General features: G+C 37.4%; 2 protein-coding genes and 1 long non-coding RNA gene across 3 annotated transcripts in view; 2 read left to right on the top strand and 1 right to left on the bottom strand.

Moving 5' to 3' along the window:
• The first annotated feature begins 1711 nt into the window (after window positions 1-1711).
• Window positions 1712-8438, top strand: LOC134668009 (circadian clock-controlled protein daywake-like). The gene is made up of 5 exons (XM_063525449.1): window positions 1712-1864; window positions 2888-3104; window positions 3965-4089; window positions 5609-5764; window positions 6630-8438. Exons 1-5 carry the CDS (start codon window positions 1732-1734, stop codon window positions 6779-6781), a joined length of 783 nt encoding a protein of 260 aa, XP_063381519.1. The 5' UTR covers window positions 1712-1731; the 3' UTR covers window positions 6782-8438.
• LOC134668018 (uncharacterized) overlaps window positions 6231-20306 on the bottom strand; it is a 105537-nt gene continuing 91461 nt past the window's right edge. The window contains exon 2 of the long non-coding RNA XR_010098711.1: window positions 6231-6582. This is a non-coding gene — a long non-coding RNA (uncharacterized LOC134668018). The remainder of the gene's footprint in view (window positions 6583-20306) is intronic.
• Window positions 11415-16552, top strand: LOC134667981 (circadian clock-controlled protein daywake-like). The gene is made up of 5 exons (XM_063525417.1): window positions 11415-11537; window positions 13801-14017; window positions 14978-15108; window positions 15467-15622; window positions 16318-16552. Exons 1-5 carry the CDS (start codon window positions 11477-11479, stop codon window positions 16467-16469), a joined length of 717 nt encoding a protein of 238 aa, XP_063381487.1. The 5' UTR covers window positions 11415-11476; the 3' UTR covers window positions 16470-16552.

Raw genomic sequence — 20306 nt, forward strand, 5'->3', positions numbered from 1 at the left:
GAGGCACGTTTTTTTCTTAGACTATTTATCTTATACGGGGTTATATATATCTCTAATAAAATTAATCTTTAACCTCCAGCCGCCCAGTAAAAATGCCTTCCGTTCAATTGGATTTTTAAGCTTTATTTTCACAAATCAAAATCACTTCAGTCACGACAATTTTTTGTCTGTGGGCTGCTAAAAGAATAAAACATTACCAAGCCTTAAAAACTCAAAAAGCGCGGACTCACATAAACAGAAAAGTTACAAGATAATACCCTAAATGTATTTCCGCGTACAAATTCAGCTGAAATCTGATAAAACTCTCTCGATCCATTTCGTGGGAACTTTCCTTTTATCTTTACCGCCACGCCTAAATTTGTACACGCTTATCGCTCAAACTTTGCCAAATTCCATTTTACATTCAATCTTTCAGCAGTCACTGCACGCTGTGATAAGGTTTTTGCTGTTTTTCAAAGATGCTATTGAATTTTGTAAAATTATCGTCAGGAAATCAGGGTTGCCTTTACATATTAAAAATGAAAATTTGTCGCATGGGTTCTATTACTGTCAGATCTTTCTTCTTTAGTCGGTCCCTCAATACTGACGATCGTGACGTATCCTTCTGTTGAAGACCAGGTACCTCCATAGGGTTCTGTCAGATTCAGATTCCGATTATCGTAATCTGAATTCCGATTAGATAATCAGAATCTGAATCTGACAGATGCCATTTCGTCCCTTGTCACAGGGACAGTCAATATGAAAGCCCTTTTGGATTTGCTTATTGTCACCGTAGCAAGATATAAAGTGGTACAAAATAAAAATAAAATTATAAGAGGAAAACTCTCTCGTCATTTTTAACTTAAGTATATTCAAATATTATGGCATTCACCCCCCAAAAAACGGGGAGGCCTATGTTCAGCAGTAGACGTCTTATGGCTGAGATGATGATGATGATGATGATATTCAAATAGAATTAATGGAGTTGCGAGTATTTTTCATGATGCCTGAGTCACCACCAGACGGTTCCTCTTAAGTTGCTTTTGTATAGGCTTAATATAAAATATACCTAATCGAAGAAATATGTTTAACCGTATTTTTATCACTGAAATGTTGCATTTCTAAATACATATATAGATATTTATGTGCTACTTCCAAAAAATGACAAAAAATGTGACAGTTGCTCCATATAAAAATTAACTATCATAGCTAATTAGCTATCAACATTCGTCGCGCCCGGGCGCAGCCATTTTTATTTCCATTTTTATCGACTATCACTATGCGCGTCCCTTTCGCACTTACATACTTGTTAGAACGTGACAGGTATGGTGACAAGGGCTAAAAACGCCACCGTGCTACGCGGCCAGGTATAGATAGGTACGGCCCGATTTGAACTTTAAGATACGTCAAATTACGTCTTAATCAAAAGTGACGTTTTTGTTTGAAGAAATGTCATTTTTAACAATGACATATCATATCTAAACGTAATATTTGACGTATATCAAAGTTCGAATCGGGCACGTTCGAGTCACGTGTTAACGTTGCACGCAGGACGATCGTCTCACTTGTACATAATGTAACTAAAATCTAACACGAAAAAACTATGTCGTTTCTGACGTATTTTCCTTAGAAACAAAACATACCTAGATAGTCAAAAGGACAAAATATTAAAACAAACAAAAGAAGTCAGATGTCACCGCGCAGACAGGTTTTTTTATTGTATGACGTATGGAGACGTTAGCTGCATATTTAATGCTTGCTAAATCGGTAATGCTGGTACAAGGTGGAAATAGTACGGGGGGATCAGTCGTGTGGCCTATCTTCAAAATGTTTGTGAAATCGTTGGTGGCTCTTGCCTTTGTAGGCTTAGTTAGCTCTAGTGCTGGTAAGTCGTATTTATTGTTTTTTTTTTCAAAGATATCAATATCATTGAATTTTTAGTTTGCGTGTTTTGTGCAGTATTTAAGTTAAAAGTTTACTTTAAACTCCCCAAGTTACCAAAATATTATATTTTTCTTTACTAAAAACTTAACATTAACTTGTAAAATTGTATTGTGCCCACTAATCTTGTACGAGTAGGTAGGTATGTACCCAAAATTAAATAGAATAAGTTATTTATATGGAATACTGTACGAAAGCATCAACATACAAACGTACTTTTTACCTTTTTGTATGTTGATATTACGGCAATTACTTTACACATTTTGATGTATAATAGTTATACCGGGTGTGGCCTGTAACATGAGCAAATAATTAAAACATGCATTGTACTCCTCAAACGGTGACACTTTTGTTCAACAACTTTTAAAAATTATGAAGTATTTAGACTCCCTATTCTTCATACAAAATAAATATTATATTCAATGGACGCCATCGCCACGCCATATCATTGTGATTGACGTTGCTTGTCAAGCCTTAAACATAACAAAATTCGCAATACATTGCGTCTTTGAATAACATTTAAAGTGTATTAATAATCAAACTACAAGTTATTTTCAAAAGTCGCTGAACAAATGTTGATCAGTATGAGGAGTACAGCCTACAGTTAAATTTTTTGCTCATATTACAGGCCACACCCGGTATTAACCGTTTCTATATGCGCCTTCGTTTGATTTGTTTTGATTTTAGGGATTCCGTACCCAAAAGGTAAAAACGGGACTCTATTACTAAGACTCCACTGTCCGTCTGTCTATCTGTCACCAGGCTCTCATGAACCGTGATAGTTAGACAGTTGAAATTTTCACAAATGATGTACATATTTCTGTTGCCAAAATTTTGGAATCTTTCGCTTGCTCGGGTACCTATCAATATTAGCACGAACGGTTAAACAACAACTTTGCCCCTTGTAAAACAAATAACTATTTTCATTGTTATGCAAACATTTATTTTAATGTTACTATTGTTACAGTACCCCTAACAAAATGCAAGATAGACGACACCAAATGCATCAAACAGAACACGGAAGTCCTGATCCCTCTGTTCGCTGCCGGAATCCCGGATCTTGGCGTTGAACAGTTGGATCCCGTCTCGTTCAAGAAGATCGACTCCAGCAGCGATTTGCTGAAGCTGGTCTTCAAAGATGCTACCCTTAAAGGGCTGAGCACTTGCCGATTCAAGAGTATTAAGTAAGTGATTTTACTGGTTACTTTTTACGGTTCCGTACCCAAAGGGTAACTGGTAAAAACGGGATCCTTTTACTAAGACTTCACTGTCCGTCTCTCTGTCTGTCACCAGGCTGAATCTCATGAACTAGACAGTTGAAATTTTCACAGATGAAGTATTTCTGTTGCCGCTATAGCAACAAATACTAAAAAGCACGGAACTCTCAGTCGGCGAGTCCGACTTGCACTTGTCCGGTTTTTAAAGTGGGAACTCAGTGGACGATCGAGCGAAGAGCGCGGCGTCCATAACAAACAAATGCAAACATATTCGAGCGGACTCATTGCAGATCCCTTTGCCGCCATGCTGCCCGCTCCGCCAAACGCTCCGCTAGACGCTCGCATTGAGACCGTTTACTAAGTGCGGAGCATTAAAAATATGCGTAGGTTTTACAATACGAACAGCTTTGGCTTTCTCCGCAGATTTAGGTTTTCTCGTAATGTTTTTGTTTTTAAAGAAAAGCTATTGTCAACATTGTTTTGAAATTCCTTTCCCGTAGAATCCGATAGAAGTAAGAAAGGTCAGAAGACCAATTCATAGCTTTCCTAATATTTTATTTTATAAATTTCTAAGATGTCGTTGCGAATATAATAATCATACAGAGCAATTTTTTATGTTTATATAATACATAATTTACCACATTTTATGTACCTACATAAGTATTATTTATTCACCAACTATCATGAAGGTGCGTAAAAATAAAGTACCTGAATAAAGATGGCGATATATAGGTATATATTACTTTTAGGTACAGCAACAATTGTTTTGTAGGTGATAATGATAAGATCGTGGAATATCAGTGGTAAGTTTTTTTTCTCATTTACAGACGCGATCCTAGCAAATTGAGCGCCAAAATCCACTGCGATGTCTCCTTGGACGGCAAATATGACATGAAGGGACAAATCTTGGGTCTCCCCATTAACGGTGACGGAAACATGCACATCGAGCACGGTGAGTTTTAAAGTCTTTCTCTTCTTTTTCTTCTTCTTTCTTAGCCCTTTTCGATCTTAGCGATGTAGGCCCCCTTCATGTTATTTGTTGTCCGGACTAGGAATTATAATTATTTTCAGTACCATTTCGTACCGTGGCACGGTGACAAGAGGTAGGTCCCTAGCGACTTTCATATTACTATCACTGCGACAAGATGCGAACTAACTATTTTGGCTCAGTGATCCAAAGAGAATCTTGGCCTCCGAAACGAGAGCAACAACAAGCGATAATATTGTACGAAATGGTACTGAAATTAAATCCCTTGACCAGACAAGTCTTTAGTGCTCATTCTTTTATTTTCTGTCACTTCGTTTCTTTCACCTTGTTGTTACTATACCCTTGTATACCTTTGGTAGGTGGATTGTATAAAAACAATGATTTCAATTAAATTGAATAGGCTTGCTGATAATTTCTCAATCATATTTCTAGATATGAGCAAACAAAAACATTTTACATAAATTATAAGTATTATAATTTATCTGCAAATATAAGTTGTTTGAGTTAAAACTTATGAGGCATCAGTTTTTTCAATAATGAGAACAATAATGCATACCTATACCTTATTTGTATTGTTAGCCAAATTAAATATTATCGGAATATTCCAAGCATTTTTTACCTAATTTATTCAAGAACATCAAACAAATTTGTCATTCCTCGAAGGTTGCGGTCAAAGTAAACAATTGCTTGTTTGATTTTATTTTTAATAGATCTGTAAACTTTCGGTTGAAGAAGCCTGTTTGGATGTAAATGACGTCATTGTTTGCCACCTTTGACATGAGCAGACACACGTCAATGAAATTTTATGACTATTATTCCTTGAACTTCAGACGTCTTTTTAATTCTTAGTAATGATATTTTATTGTAATGTGACAATTTCATGGTACCATCATAGAGATCATCATAAAAACCGAAGCATTGTTAAAATCGTCTTGATGAATAGAATGTGAATTCTTAAAAAAGTACAATCGGCGATTAAAGCTTGTATTTAGGATAGTGTTAATTTAAACGCATTCATTTACTTTTTTTTAACTAATCAACTCGAATCAATACTATTAATAGTCGTAAGGATATGGAACCAATATTAATTTGTAATCAGCAAGCTATCGCAAGATAGGGACACCTGGAAGATACTCCACTGAGATTAACTCTTGAGTTCATGATAATGATGAAACTGAGCTTATGATAAACCCAGTAAGTAAAAATGGAACTCTTTAGTAGGTATGTAGTATAGTTAATTATAAGGCAAATGTTTGTAGTAAAAAGAATAAGAAGACTTTTCATCTTTAGAAATGTTTATCGCGGGAAAACCATTCCTACGTAACCCTTTGGTAACTAACTAACTAACTGTCTCGGCTCAGCGATCCAAAGATAATCTTGGCCTCCAAAACGAGAGCTTGCTACCTGTCCCGATCCTGCGTAACTTCCTGCCAGTTACTGACGCGAAGCCATATTTAATTTATAATAATAATGTTACTTCCAGAAAAGATTGAGATCACCTTCGAACTGAGCTACAAGGAAGAAACTGGTGCTGACGGCAAGAAGCACTGGACCACCGGTGCGTGGACGCACGCTTTCGCGTACAAGGGCAAGACCAAGATGGAGTTCGACAACCTCTTCGGTGGAAACGAAATTTTAGGTAACACCTTGAGATTTGCACGTTGATTATCTACAATTCAGAGGTCAAACTTGCTTACTTACTGCTGTGGCACAACGAACCGAAGTGGATCTTGGCCTCCGACACCAATGACCGCCATGCTACTCTGTCCAAAGCCGTTTCTGTCCAGTGGATGGTGCCGAGTTCGCTAAGGTCTTTCTGCATTTCGTCTCTCCAGCGGTACCTAAAACATTTTAGAAAAAGGTCACTTCTGTAGACCATATCAAAGGTAACGAATCTGGTACATGTTTATGTATTTTTTTATTTGAGCCCCAAGTACTGAAAATATCCCGTCTGTGAAGGTGCAACGTAATAATTACCTATAAATTTCCTTAGTTTTGCGACGTGACGACGAAAATCGCATGCAGGTTCTCCGTGTAAATTGAGCTTTACTTTAGCCTACAGATCTTCTTACCTCAAAAGATGGCACGTAGAAATTGGTGAGCTTTCTTCTTCTTCGCCTAGCCTTTTCCCATATCATTTGGGGTCGGCTCTCCTCGTCATTCTTCGCCAGGCGTACCTGTTCTGGGTCGTCGAGACATCTATTTGGGCTTTCTTAAGGTCTTTGTTTATGACGGACATCCAGATCGTAGGGGGTCTACCTCTGCCCGATCTATTGGGACCGATGTTGATGTTAAGGACTTGTCTAGTCATATGATCTTCTGGCCTCCTCATAACATGGCCATACCACTTTAAGCGCGATTCGGAGAGCTTGTCTTCAATTGGCCGGATCTTAAAGCTGCCGCGGATGTGCTCGTTTCTCACTCTATCGAGTAGAGTGACAGCTCCTGGTGAGTTTTCTAACAATTATTACACTAATTTAAAAAAATATTTTTGCTGTTTCCAGGCCGTGCCGCCCGCGAGCTCATGAAGACCAGCGCCAACGATATAGCGAGCATCACCGCCGGACCTGTGGTCAAAACAATCACTGCCAGAATCCTGAAGAACGTCAAGATCTTCTTCGAGAAAGTGCCAGTGGAAGATTTTGTTCTAGAATAAGCCAAAATGCCATAGGGAATTGTCGTAACTGAAGAGACTAAAGGTGACAGTGACAGTCCACTTAGCGACAGCAGCACTACCATTCATTTTACTATCGAAATTGACAATAACACCGACGCGTTCGTACTTCGTACTAGTAGCGGAGCTGCGGTCAGAAATGGAATGTTACCCTTAAGGTGACAGTCCATTTCCAGCGACAGCAGCACTACCATTCATTGTACTATGGAAATTGACAATAACACCGACGCGTTCGTACTAGTAGTGGAGCTGCGGTCAGAAATGGAATGTTACCATTACGCGACATATGTAAAGCTGTTGTTTTTCGCCGACCTGTTTGACAAAATGGTTTGTGCGACTGTCAGTTCAGTTAGGACAATAGGGTCCTAATTTATCTACGGTCAAGGAATTTAATTTCAGTACCATTTCGTACCTTGTCACAGTGACCATATTGGTATCACTGACCAACCATATACCAACCATTACCATATTGGTTAGTGATAACCAATATGGCCACAGGTACGAAATGGTACTGAAATTAAATTTTTTGACCGTACATGCGGTGCGTACTCAATATCGATTTATGAAAATGTATGAAACGTCAGGTAATGAACACAATATAATACCTATAATAATATAATATAATATAATCCCTTGTGCGGAAAACGCTGTTATAATCATACCCCGGTGTTTTGGGTGCAGTAATATTTTACACTAGCCAAAAAAATAGTTTAGAATAAACAAAGTTATAATTATATTCATTCCCGCCCCCAAAACTCCGGGGTATGCTTAAAGTTTTTTTTGCTTTGTCGCAAAACTACGAGATCTTAAGCATACATAAACCTAAATGTGTAAACAGCTATAATTTTGACCCCAAAGTCTGGCCGAGTTATTTGGTAGTCCTAGCCTAATAGACTATCCGATCGCATTACTATGGGTTTTACCTCCTAAGACCATACAAAAAACTGCCATTTGAATTGGAAAACAATACTGAAGGAAATATGGTTGAATTTCTTTTGTTTTGAAATCAAACGTTACATTGAAGTAAATATATAGTACTACCGATTGAGGACCATGGGCCTTACGAGGTAAAATAATGACAACTCATGATATAAAAGATAAAGATCATTTATTTGTATGACTAATACATAGTAGTGGAGTGCATTTAGTCACAAAGAGATGAAATGGACATAATGGTTAATTTCTTCTCGACGTTGGCGAACATGTCACATAAAGAGAAATGTCACAAGTTGTATTATAAATCTTTAAAAGCCCTTATCGGCCAGACTTCAGGGCCGATAAAAAACTGCAATTCAACTGGGAAAGCCAACTTTAGTTTAACGTTTTCCATAATCTTTGCAGTCGGAATTCAGTTAGAATGTGTATTAAGCAATGCTACTGTATATACGAGTATGTATTATAGTCTGTTTTTTTGTTCATGCAAGTAACAAATGAGTCTTCCATACAATTTCCTTTGGGCAGTGCTTTATAGTCAAAAACAGACTATAGTCCACTCGAGGTTAGCAACTGTAGCTAAAAAGTTTCAAGTACAAAACTCGTGTAAATCGGACGTTATTTTTGTTATTCGCCAAGAACTGTAATGGGAAATGTTGCGACGGTTTTTTTTATATTTTTATGAATAAAATATTTTGAGAACTTATCATTTTATTTATTTAGATAGATTCAATTATGACAAGTATTATTAAGAGTTGACTGCTATAGTCATATGGCCATTGGCCACTCTCAACAACTTCAATTGTCTTGTTTCTTTTTTGGCTCCTCTACACGATGAGCCAACGCCGGCCACTCCAAGGGACGCATTTATGCGTTAGAGGGAGCAAGTGATATTGCTATCTCAATCTACCGCATGGCCCCTTGGAGTGGCCGGCGCTGGCCTATCGTATAGAGGAGCCATTTGATTCGTTAGGAGTGGCCAATTACTCTGTAATGTCCAATAACTATAGCAATCACCCTATGTAGTACCATCAATCTCATTTTAGAGGTAAATTGACTAAGCCCCACACTAAGTTCAACATGGCTTATGTTATCACCAAGCTTAAATGGAGTTGTGCGGGACATGTTGCTAGGCAGAGTGATGGCAGGTGGACCAAAATGTTGACTGTTGACGGATTGGTGGCCGCTTTCGGTTGAAAGAAGCGCCTGGCGTCCGTTGGCTCGCTGGGTGGATGACATTCGGAAAATCGCGGGGCACTTTTGGATGAGACTGGCCCAGGACCGGGATAAGTGGCGTACACGAAGAGGCCTATGCTCAGCAGTGGGCGACTGAAGGCTAGAATGATGACGATGATGATGATGATGGCTTATGTTGTGGGTACTCTATATAAATAATATACAAAACACCGGTTAATCAGGAACACATATCTGTACTCATCACACAAAAAATGCCCTTACTGGGATTCGAACCCAGCCAATAGGCTTCATAGGTCGGGTCACTGCCGGCACAGACCACATATATTTATGCTGCCGACAAGGCCAGACTGGTCGTCAAACCGACCTGTGCCCGTCGGTGCTATTAGTATTTGGTAATAGCATCGATATATAAGTAGGAGCTATCTACCTGTCATTTATTTTTGCCCCTTAAAATCCGATATTGGACTGTGGGCCAGTCACGTCTACCGCATGCATCCGGAGAGGTGGGGTAACTTGGTGGCTAACCACTAACCACCAAGTGGATGTCGGTAGAGGGACGTGGCCGGGGCAGGCCCAAACGGAGATGACGGGATGACCTGGACAGCATCCTGAACAACTGGCCGGAGGAGACACCAAATCAGGAGTCGTGAAAATCAAGGGGCGGCCTTTACTTATAGTCCGTTTTTTTTAGCATTAGAAAGAACTTTGCAGAAGTAAGCTTGTGGTTCCAAATCCGGCACTTTTAGCGGTAATAATTTGAAGTATTTTATATGCATTGACCATGCTACATTAGATAATTCAATAATTATTAACAACTAAAGAGCCTGATAAAAACTGCACGCTTGCTTCTGTGGAGTTCTTTCTAATGCTAAAAAAAACGAACTATAGCAGTGGGACACTCAGTAAGCTAGAAATATATATATAATAGATTACGATATTTGTGTAGGGACACAATATAACAGGAATGCTGACAACGCATTCTAGATGCAAGCCGCGAGGTGCGGGCCTCGCCAGCAGCTGTCCCCCGGCCTTGCGACCAGCCCGGTAGTTTCCCAAAAGTGTAATCACACTTGTAAATTACTGTAACAGTTTTTGCTAAATGTATCGATGTAATTGACCTTCAGTGTTAACCCAAGTTTTGAACAATTGTGGAACTTTAAATAAACTTTTATCTGATATTCATTGATTTTAAATTGACAATTCCATCCTTCTGATCCCGGAGCTCAAATAGTAAATCTAGACTAGACACATACATTTGCCTATATAATACGCGTGGTCCAGTGACCATGAACTGAATTGTGCGTCATTCATTAAGCGAATCTTATTAAAAATTATTTGTAGCTATTATAAATAACGTGATCGTTCCAGTTGCATGCGTAGTTTGCCTTGACTTATACAACTTAGCAGTAATCAGCACCTAAAAATAGGTATAGCTAAAAACACTTACAACCACCGTTTTCTACGCAGTGACTTTATATGTATGTCATACTGAACAACATCTATCATACATTCCGTCTGATATCATCATCATCATCATCTCAGCCATAAGACGTCTACTGCTGAACATAGGCCTCCCCCTTTTTGGGGGGTGAATGCCATAATCGCCACGCTTGGCAGGCGGGTTGGCGATCGGAGTCGAGTACACCGAATTTGAGGGACGCTGCTGCCCGTCCACCGGTGGTCTTGGACGTGGTTTAAGGCTTGGACATACACGGGTCCTGGATGTAGTTTAAGGACATACCCGGGTCCAGGACATACCGTCTGATATGATGGTGCTGATTTCTATGGGACAGTCAAATTTTTATTCGCGATTTCGGCATTCGTACCAAGTTGTTCAGTATGGCCTATAAAGTCACTTATGCAAAGTATGAACCGTGCGTGGTTAAAATTTCAACCTGTATAAAAAGGATAATAGATATATAAACTCGGGACTAAATAAAATAGTGCTAGCACTGTTGCCGAGTACATTACTCCAGGAAATATCTGGAGATATCTGGATATTTGGTTTTGCTGAAACAATACCTATAGTCTTTAACATAGCCGCACAGGATTGCTCTGCGGCCCCATACCTCCCTAAAGGGGCCAGTCCAGTCCTTACCAGTCCGCCGCGCCGGACGATATCAGCCTGTCAGTTACGTAAAATTTGATAGCTCCGATCAACTGACAGGCTGATATTGTCCGGCGAACTGGTAATCTGTGTCTTAAGGTACAAATATAATTCCAAAGTTTCCAAAAGGCGACTAAATTCCTTCCTTAGGTACAATAGAATTCAAAAAATTGCTAGTAATGTTCTGTTTGAAAATGGAACGGTACAAACAAATACAAGTCGATACAAAATAAAATTCAGTATTCAGTAGATTAGAAGAAAATCCAATAAATATTTCCTTCATTATGGAAAACAAGGCAACAAGGATCAGAACTGGTTATTTTAATTATGTTACGTAATTCTACGGTGTCCGGCATATTTTAATGTCATTCAAATTAGTCCACGTATAAGGCTTAAATTATATATTGATGGCATCAGTCGTGTGAGGATCTTGGTTCAAGATGTTTGTGTATTTTATAGTGACCGTTAGTACTGTGTTAGGTTTAGTTAGTTCGAGTGCAGGTAAGGTTTAAAGATATTTTTAACAGACCTCCGATAAAGGGTCGAGTTTTATGTTACCTAATAACATCCATGATGATGGAGTGTTATGTTTTAACTTAGTTAAAAATCAAGAATTTTAAACTTTATTCGCCTCAAAAATCTCGCGGAAGAATTATATACTTTTTAATCAGCTATGTATATTTATAGGTACTAGTACTAAATCACAAGTTCCAGTAACGTATCAAGACTGATGCTATCTTGTGAATGCGCTATAAAAATTAACTTTCATAATTTGATAATATAGTAGTACCAACTACGACAACTCTGTGATAGTACTTATATGAGTACCGTAAACCACTCCATTTTAGTCCCTAATTTCCCACCTATGGTCGAAAAGTAACTTGAGTACCTTAGTTTTATTCTAACGCAATAGTACATTTCGATGCTAGTGCGGAAGGTATGTCATTACTTCACGAGAGCGGCAAGACTCGGGACGAGTGAAGAATGACATTTCCGCACGTGTATCGAACGACGTTTTTTAATACAGTTGCGAAAAAATAAGAAAAACATTGTTAATCGTACACTAAACAAAAGTGGTAACAGTGACAGCTCGGTTAGACGTCGTCTTTAAGTATATTATATCTATGGGCGTTTGGCAGCTATTCCGTTCCATTCAGTCAACTTATTAAGAACGGAATTTTCAATATTGAATATTATAAAATAAACGTGTTATAATGATGAAGAGGTAAGTAATTAAATATGAAATATGTAATATTTTTCGTATTCTTACATTAACGGTAGGTTTTTATGCTGATTACGACGTTTAAAGGAAACTAATATTAACACTCATCAATAAGTAGTCGTGAATTGGAACAAGTATAAATTTAAAAAAATTGGAAAAGTAAAAAGCACTAGTTCGAGATAACCAACTTTCCGCACGCTAAACAGCTACGTAAAGTAGCACTTTTTGAGCAACTGTATTAAAATAGTACATTTCGATGCTAGTGCGGAAGGTATGTCATTACTTCACGAGTACCGAGATATCTTGCCACGAGCCGCAGGCGAGTGGCAAGACTCGGGACGAGTGAAGAATGACATTTCCGCACGTGTATCGAACGACGTTTTTTAATACAGTTGCGAAAAAATAAGAAAAACATTGTTAATCGTACACTAAACAAAAGTGGTAACAGTGACAGCTCGGTTAGACGTCGTCTTTAAGTATATTATATCTATGGGCGTTTGGCAGCTATTCCGTTCCATTCAGTCAACTTATTAAGAACGGAATTTTCAATATTGAATATTAAAAAATAAACGTGTTATAATGATGAAGAGGTAAGTAATTAAATATGAAATATGTAATATTTTTCGTATTCTTACATTAACGGTAGGTTTTTATGCTGATTACGACGTTTAAAGGAAACTAATATTAACACTCATCAATAAGTAGTCGTGAATTGGAACAAGTAAAAATTTAAAAAAATTGGAAAAGTAAAAAGCACTAGTTCGAGATAACCAACTTTCCGCACGCTAAACAGCTACGTAAAGTAGCACTTTTTGAGCAACTGTATTAAAAAATATTTTTTACAAGCTTTTATTTAGTTTTACCTGTCCCGTTGTCGTTCTGTAATCAAATCTTGCAAGTTAAATTGGTCCACTTCCCGGTTTCCGATTGAGCTGAAATTTTGCATGCATGTATAAATCGGACGACAATGCAATATTATGGTACCATCTAGCTGATCTGATGATGGAGACAGGAGGTGGTCATGGGAACTTTGTGATGAAACAACGCAACCTAAGTGTGTTAGGGGTTTTTAGGATTGTCTCGATGAGTATTAGTTGTCTGTTGTAAGAAAAGTACAGTCAGCGATAAAAGCTTGTTCCAAAAATTAAATTTTTGCCAAAAACTTTTTATGCGTATGAAAAAAGAGAGGCAGAAAAAACCGGAAAGAATATTAGTATGGACACTTACTCGTACTTAATTAATAATTACGAATTACGCTTGTGAACTATAATAGTTATATTATAAATATTGGACTATAGTTAGGTGGTTATTACTGCTAGACTATTTTAGGGTAGCTCATTTTGTTGACTCAGCAGTTTACTTACTCTTGCAATTCAATTAAAATAAATTATTTCAGAAACATAATATATGTCAATATATAAGCCTAAACCACATACATCACAGTCAAAACAATTATGCATAATATAAGTAGTAAGCAATGTAAAAGGAATGCCATGCAAGATTCATCAAAACATACATTTTGAATAACCAACTTCATTTCAGTACCTTTAACAAAATGTAAAGCGGACGACTCGGAATGCATCAAAAAGAACACCGAAGTCCTCATCCCCCTGTTCGGCGCCGGCATCCCCGAGTTGGGCATAGAGCAATTAGATCCCGTGGTCTTCAAGAAGATCGACTCCAGCAACGACTTCTTGAACCTCATCTTTAAAGACCTTACAGTTAAAGGACTTAATTCCTGCAGATTCAAGTCTATCAAGTAAGTTTTATTTTATCATTATGGATTTACAGAATCAACACAGAAGTTTTCATTCCCCTGTTCGGCACCGGCATCCCCGAGTTGGGCATAGATCAATTAGATCCCGTGGTCTTCAAGAAGATCGACTCCAGAACCGACTTCTTGAACCTCATCTTTAATGACCTTACGGTTAGACTTAACTCCTGCAGATTCAAGAGTATTAAGTAAGTTTTAGTTTGACAATGATAAAGATTTAACTAAACCCACTTTGGATCATCGTTCACTGGCAATGCAAGAACGTTGGGCGGTTACATCAATATTACAAAAATGTCTCAGAAAAAGGTTTCTATTATCTCCATAATACCTAGTCGTAGTCGTTAATTTGTAACGTTTTGGCATAGAAATTTTGTAAGAAAAGTCCAATTGATGTTTCATTGTCTCATGTCGTATTGAGGAAATGAGTATAAGGTGCGAAAGTCTTTTATTTTGAAACTAGCTGTAACTTTATATTGACTTGAAAGCAACTGTTGAGCCATTTTTAAGAAGATCACTCTTAAGATACCTTAAGGGACGAAAAATGTATGAAGTAATTCAAGGTTGTATATATTATCACCTTACAACAGGAGCCAAGAAAACTGTTACATTAATATTCTTCTAAGAGTTCAATGCCAGAACTTCACGACACGTGTGGAACTTAAGTATGCATGATAATAAGTTTTTTTTTAACTTGTCCCAGAATAATTTTCGCCCTACTAGTGATTAATGTATGTATAATGACTCATTGACTATGCCTACTAATCGACTATACCAGTTCTTTACTAACGAAGATGTTAAATCACAATTTGTTTGAAGTTATGTAGGTATTTAAATTTTTGGAACTCGTTTTTTTTTTATCGTCACTTTGAAGTTCACGGACTTTACTAAAAATATATTGAATATTATACATTTTCTTTTTGAATAACTGATAATTTGAACTTACAGAAACAACAAGGCTAAGCAGGTCCTATCAGCCAAAATCCATTGCGATGTCGTCCTCGACGGCCAATACACAATGAAGGGGACAGTCCTCCTACTCCCTGTTACTGGTGACGGAAAAGCCCACATTGAACACAGTAGGTATCAGAAAAGAACTATCAGCCTGTAACGTCCCACTACTGAGTACAAATCTAGTCTTTGCACTAGAGGATTTAGACTAAAGATCCTAAGGTAGACTTATGTGAATATTTTGCGAAGTTCTGGACTAATGTATACATTACATTAGTTCTTTTTTGAGCGGCCAAGGAATTCAGATTCAAAGCCTTTATTACCAAAACGTGAAAGTGCATGCTCAGATGTTTTTGAACACCTAGGCCGCTCCAATAAATCCAATAGCGATTGTATCATATCGAATCCAAACCCTATTTAACAGTTTCGATTAGACGATTAGATATTACAAAGAAGCAACAAAAAACAATAATTTATAATTTCCAGAGAAAATCGAGATTAATTTCGACTTGAAATACGAAGTAGAAACCGGCCCTGATGGCAAACAGCATTGGAAGACCGGCCAGTGGACGCACGACTTCAAATATTTGGGAGAAAATGTATTGGATTTTGACAACTTGTTCGGTGGAAATGAAGTTTTGGGTAATTTCTTTGTTTTTCTTCAACTAGTATCTTTATCAAAGGTGGTGTGATATTTTACTTTACGTAGATAGTCTATGTATTAAGTACGTAGACATCAGACGTTCTTCAATATTCTTTATATCATTCATTATATCACAATAATAATTACAAATTGAATCTTAATGCCAAAATTTGTGTTGGCCTCGTTCCAAAGAAACAGAGTCCCGAGAGAGAGAGAGAGAGAGAGAGAGAGATATCTCATCCGATGCGGTATATTTTTATTTTCCAGTTCTCCTTTTTTTCTTATTTCTCCTTTATTAATTTCCTTCCTAAAATCCTTTCAAAAGTTGTCAAGATCATGCTGCCATCTGTACCAAGGTCCGCTCCCCGCACTTTTCTTTTATAGTCAAATTTCATTTTGTTGTCGTTTTTTTTGTCAGAGTTCGATAATATTTTGTGGATTGATAAATTTTCCTTTTCTGTCCATAATAGGCGGAATGGCACAGTATGTTCTAAAAAATCTTCCACTGAGGTACGAAAACCTACACTATTAACATGACTGAATGGAAAATTACGTAGACTACCTACTTTTTTAGTTAAAAATTTTGATTACCTATTTATTTCGCCAACAATGAGGAGCTCTTCAAACCAGCCAAATTTTCCGAACCTAACGAAAAAATGCAACAAATTTGTATTTATTTTACTTCACTTTTTAGCTCAAGCAACAAAAGCGCTGATGAAGAGCCACCCCAAGGAACTCGCAGAGCTGACAGCCGGACCGGTCGTCAAAACCATCGTTGCAAGGATTATAAAGAACGTCAAGATCTTCTTCGAGAAGATTTCCGTGGAAGACTTTGGTCTGGATTAGTTACAAGCACAGATGATGTACAAGATTGTCCGTCAATTATTACATGTTCGGCCAAATTCGAAGTATTAAATTCATACATAATATGTGATTGTGTAAATTATTTGCGTTTGTAACAGTATGTTCCAAGATAAAATCATAGTATCTCCTGAATACAGCTTCTCGTATTTTCTAGTCCGCTATCCTTATACGTTTCGTTATATTCAGTAGTCAGTATAACTTAACAAATTCATCCAACCATTATGATAAACTGAACTATAGGTACTAAAGTTTGATACAACGCTGATATCAAGTACGCTTAATGCTATTTGAGTGCAGTTTAAGGCTTATGTTAACAACAAAAATTTATTACATTAAAACAATCATAAGTACATAGGCAAAGGGTTAGGTAATACATATGTGGGTAGGGTAGAAAAGTGGTTTCAATCGATGTGTGGAAGGGCGGCACCGTCGTCGAACCCAAGCCACCTGGCGGTCGACTTAAAACGGTGGCGTGTGCCTCGGATACACATGCTGGTGGCGCGTATAACGGCGATACAGCCGGCCTAGCCAAGGTTACAATCGCTATCGCTTCGACAACGAAAAGCATTATGTCTCTCTATCACTCTTCCATATTAGTGCGACAGTGACAGTTGCGTTTCGATCGCTACGGAGCGTAAGCGATCGGCATCTTGACTACGCGGCCTGATCCTACATCTCAGCCAGCCCAGTATGGTGCTTAGAGAAGGCTTATGTTGTTTCATATTATAACGAGCATATAACTATTAAGCTCATGCACTTTAATGGAATACGTATAGTGCGAATTTTATTTGAATACATGTGAGAATTGTACAATGTTTGTTTAGGAACAAAACATTTTATTTACATACCTACAAGATAAGTGATAACTATTAAAAACGATATGAATAACTAGCTTAAATCTAAAATAGGCCCCTGAGGCATTAGTTTGTTCCTGTTTTCAGATTCATCGACGATTTAATAAAAACTTTAATTAAATTTAAACAGGTTTTCAGACAAATTCTCAAAAAATATCACTTACATATATATTTAGTTCGATATCGTATATACCAAAGTTTATTTATAAAAATATAAAGGTTAGTTATGTTATTAGCATCTTTTCGAGGCCAACTAGCTTATTTGACTTCTGTCTGTCATTGAACAAAATTAAGATGCTAATTTTGTCTAATTCAAATCAAGTTGTTAATAACTTTTTTAAGCGCTACAAAAACAGGTCCACTGTAGGTATACAGTTACTATACAGTATACACATAGAGTGACTTAGAGTATCTCTACGTAAAATTAGATATGAGGATATCCGTAGAAGGACCAAAGTAACCGACATAGCCCGCACAATTGCACGGTTGAAGTGGCAATGGGCAGGCCACATAGCCCGAAGAGTCGATGGCCGTTCGGGTAGAAAAGTTCTATAGTGGCGGCCACGGATGGGTAAGCGCAGTGTCCGACGACCACAAACTACTTAGATGGACGGATGATCTCGTATACGCGTCGCTAGGAGCCAGGGCTATAACCGTGAAAATCGAAGTTCGCAAATTGCGGGCATTTTTCTCTGTCACTTCAATTACGCCTTCATTGGAGTAAAAGAGAAAGATCCCCGCAATTTGCGAATTTCGGTTTTCGCGGTCCCCTCAGTAGCTACAGTGTGATAGATATCGCTCCCGGTGGCAGTCTATGGGGGAGGCCTATGTCCAGCAGCGGACGTCAGTGGCAGATAGGTAGGTAGGTACTATACATACCACAATTAAATTCTAAACATGTAGATATAAATTACCAAGAAAACATTAAACATGAACTCGTCATTGATTGGAATCGAATCATCGCCTTCAGCTGAATTTTCTAAAGCAATGAATTTTTGCACCATTTGTATGATTGACCCTAAGGTTGACTGGTAGGGAAAGCCATTTCGCATTGAGATTTGATTTTTGTATTTTGGGTACAAATAAATACTTTTTTTAAACGAGTATCTTTTAACAATAAGTACATAGGTACATACCAAATACTTCATATTATTAAAGTCAGCTGAAAGCCCCAAAGCGCCATTAATAATAAAAAGCCTTTAAACACGCCTATTAAAATAGGAATTCTAATTAAACTGTCAACGTTACAAATCTCAGCGTTGGTATCACAATAAACCGTAAAAGAACAATTATTTTCGATCTTCACACGCCGCTCCATATAAAAACGTCAACACAGCAATGAACTTAAAACATGTGGTCGATCGTGTTTTATTTTTAGGCAAAGGGAACTGGTGAAATTAAGCTCTAATATAGTTTATTAGGTTGATATTTGTGATATATGTGATAGTTTAAATACCGGGTGTGGCCTGTAACAGGAGCAAATAATCAAAACATAGATTGTATTCCTCAAACAGTGACACTTTTGTTCGGCAACTTTTAAAAATTATGAAGTTTTTAGACTCCCTATTTTTCATACAAAATAAATATTATCTTCAATGGACGCCATCGCCACGCCATATCATTGTGATTGACGTTGCTTGTCACGTCTTAAACATAACAATATTCGCAATACATTGCGTCTTAGAATAAACTTTAAAAAATCAAACCACAAGTTATTTTTAAAAGTCGCTGAACAAATGTTGGTCAGTATGAGGAATACAGCCTACAGTTTAATTTTTTGCTCATGTTACAGGCCACACCCGGTATATGTACATATCAAGAACGGGTCACTCACGTATTTTATCGTATTTTAAGTCGAAAATATTTCACTCTGAGGATTGTCATCAGGAGCTTGCGTTGACGGTGACGGACCGCTTTAATATGTCTGTTTCTCACGGAAGTGTTATTATTAAGATTTGTAAGAGATTCTTTGAAGTCGTTATATTTTAGATACCTATCGACCATATTTTTTAAACTTTATCATGCTTGAAACTTTAGTTGTAAAAATTAGTTCTAGACTTTATTCTCCAACAAACTTAAAATTTCTGCAACAGTGATTTTCAAACATTTTGTATTATTGTAATTCATGGTTAGGATAGAGTAGTTAATGTATACAATTACAATTATCAAGTAATTTATACAATTTAAATTAATACAATTAAATTAAATGGGTCCCTTTATTAGGGTTCCGTACCCAAAGGGTAAAACGGGACCCTATTACTAAGACTTCGCTGTCCGTCCGTCCGTCCGTCCGTCTGTCCGTCTGTCTGTCACCAGGCTGTATCTCACGAACCGTGATAGCTAGACAGTTGAAATTTTCACAGATGATGTATTTCTGTTGCCGCTATAACAACAAATACTAAAAACAGAATAAAATAAAGATTTAAGTGGGGCTACAGATACAGCAAACGTGATTTTTGACCAAAGTTAAGCAACGTCGGGCGTGGTCAGTACTTGGATGGGCGACCGTTTTCATTTTGCACTTTTTTCCGTTTTTTTTGCTTTATGGTACGGAACCCTTCGTGCGCGAGTCCGACTCGCAACTTGCCCGGTTTTTTGTTTATAAAAATAAGGCAAAAATTTAAAAAGAATATAATATTAAGAACGGAAGAAAGGAAATAGCATGGGTGTTCTAAAAACATTTGAAAAAAGAACATTCCGTAAAAAGGAACGTTTCAAAATTCGAACCAATTAGAGATGTGGCCGGCCGATACCAACGTCATTATTTTGACAAATAGACGATTAGCTTCGATGTGATGATCTACGAACGATACTGCCTATAATTACCTTTGCTGACTCAACTGTTTTAAACCGAGTTTTTTAAGAGTTTATAGTTACGTAAACTAATATTATGTGCTTATTTATTGGTTTTAAACTTTGTTAAACATAACATAACAGATAGGTACAAGCGTGAACTTTATAGCTT

Source organism: Cydia fagiglandana, chromosome 10 (assembly GCF_963556715.1).
Source record: "Cydia fagiglandana chromosome 10, ilCydFagi1.1, whole genome shotgun sequence".
Lineage (NCBI taxonomy): Eukaryota > Metazoa > Arthropoda > Insecta > Lepidoptera > Tortricidae > Cydia > Cydia fagiglandana.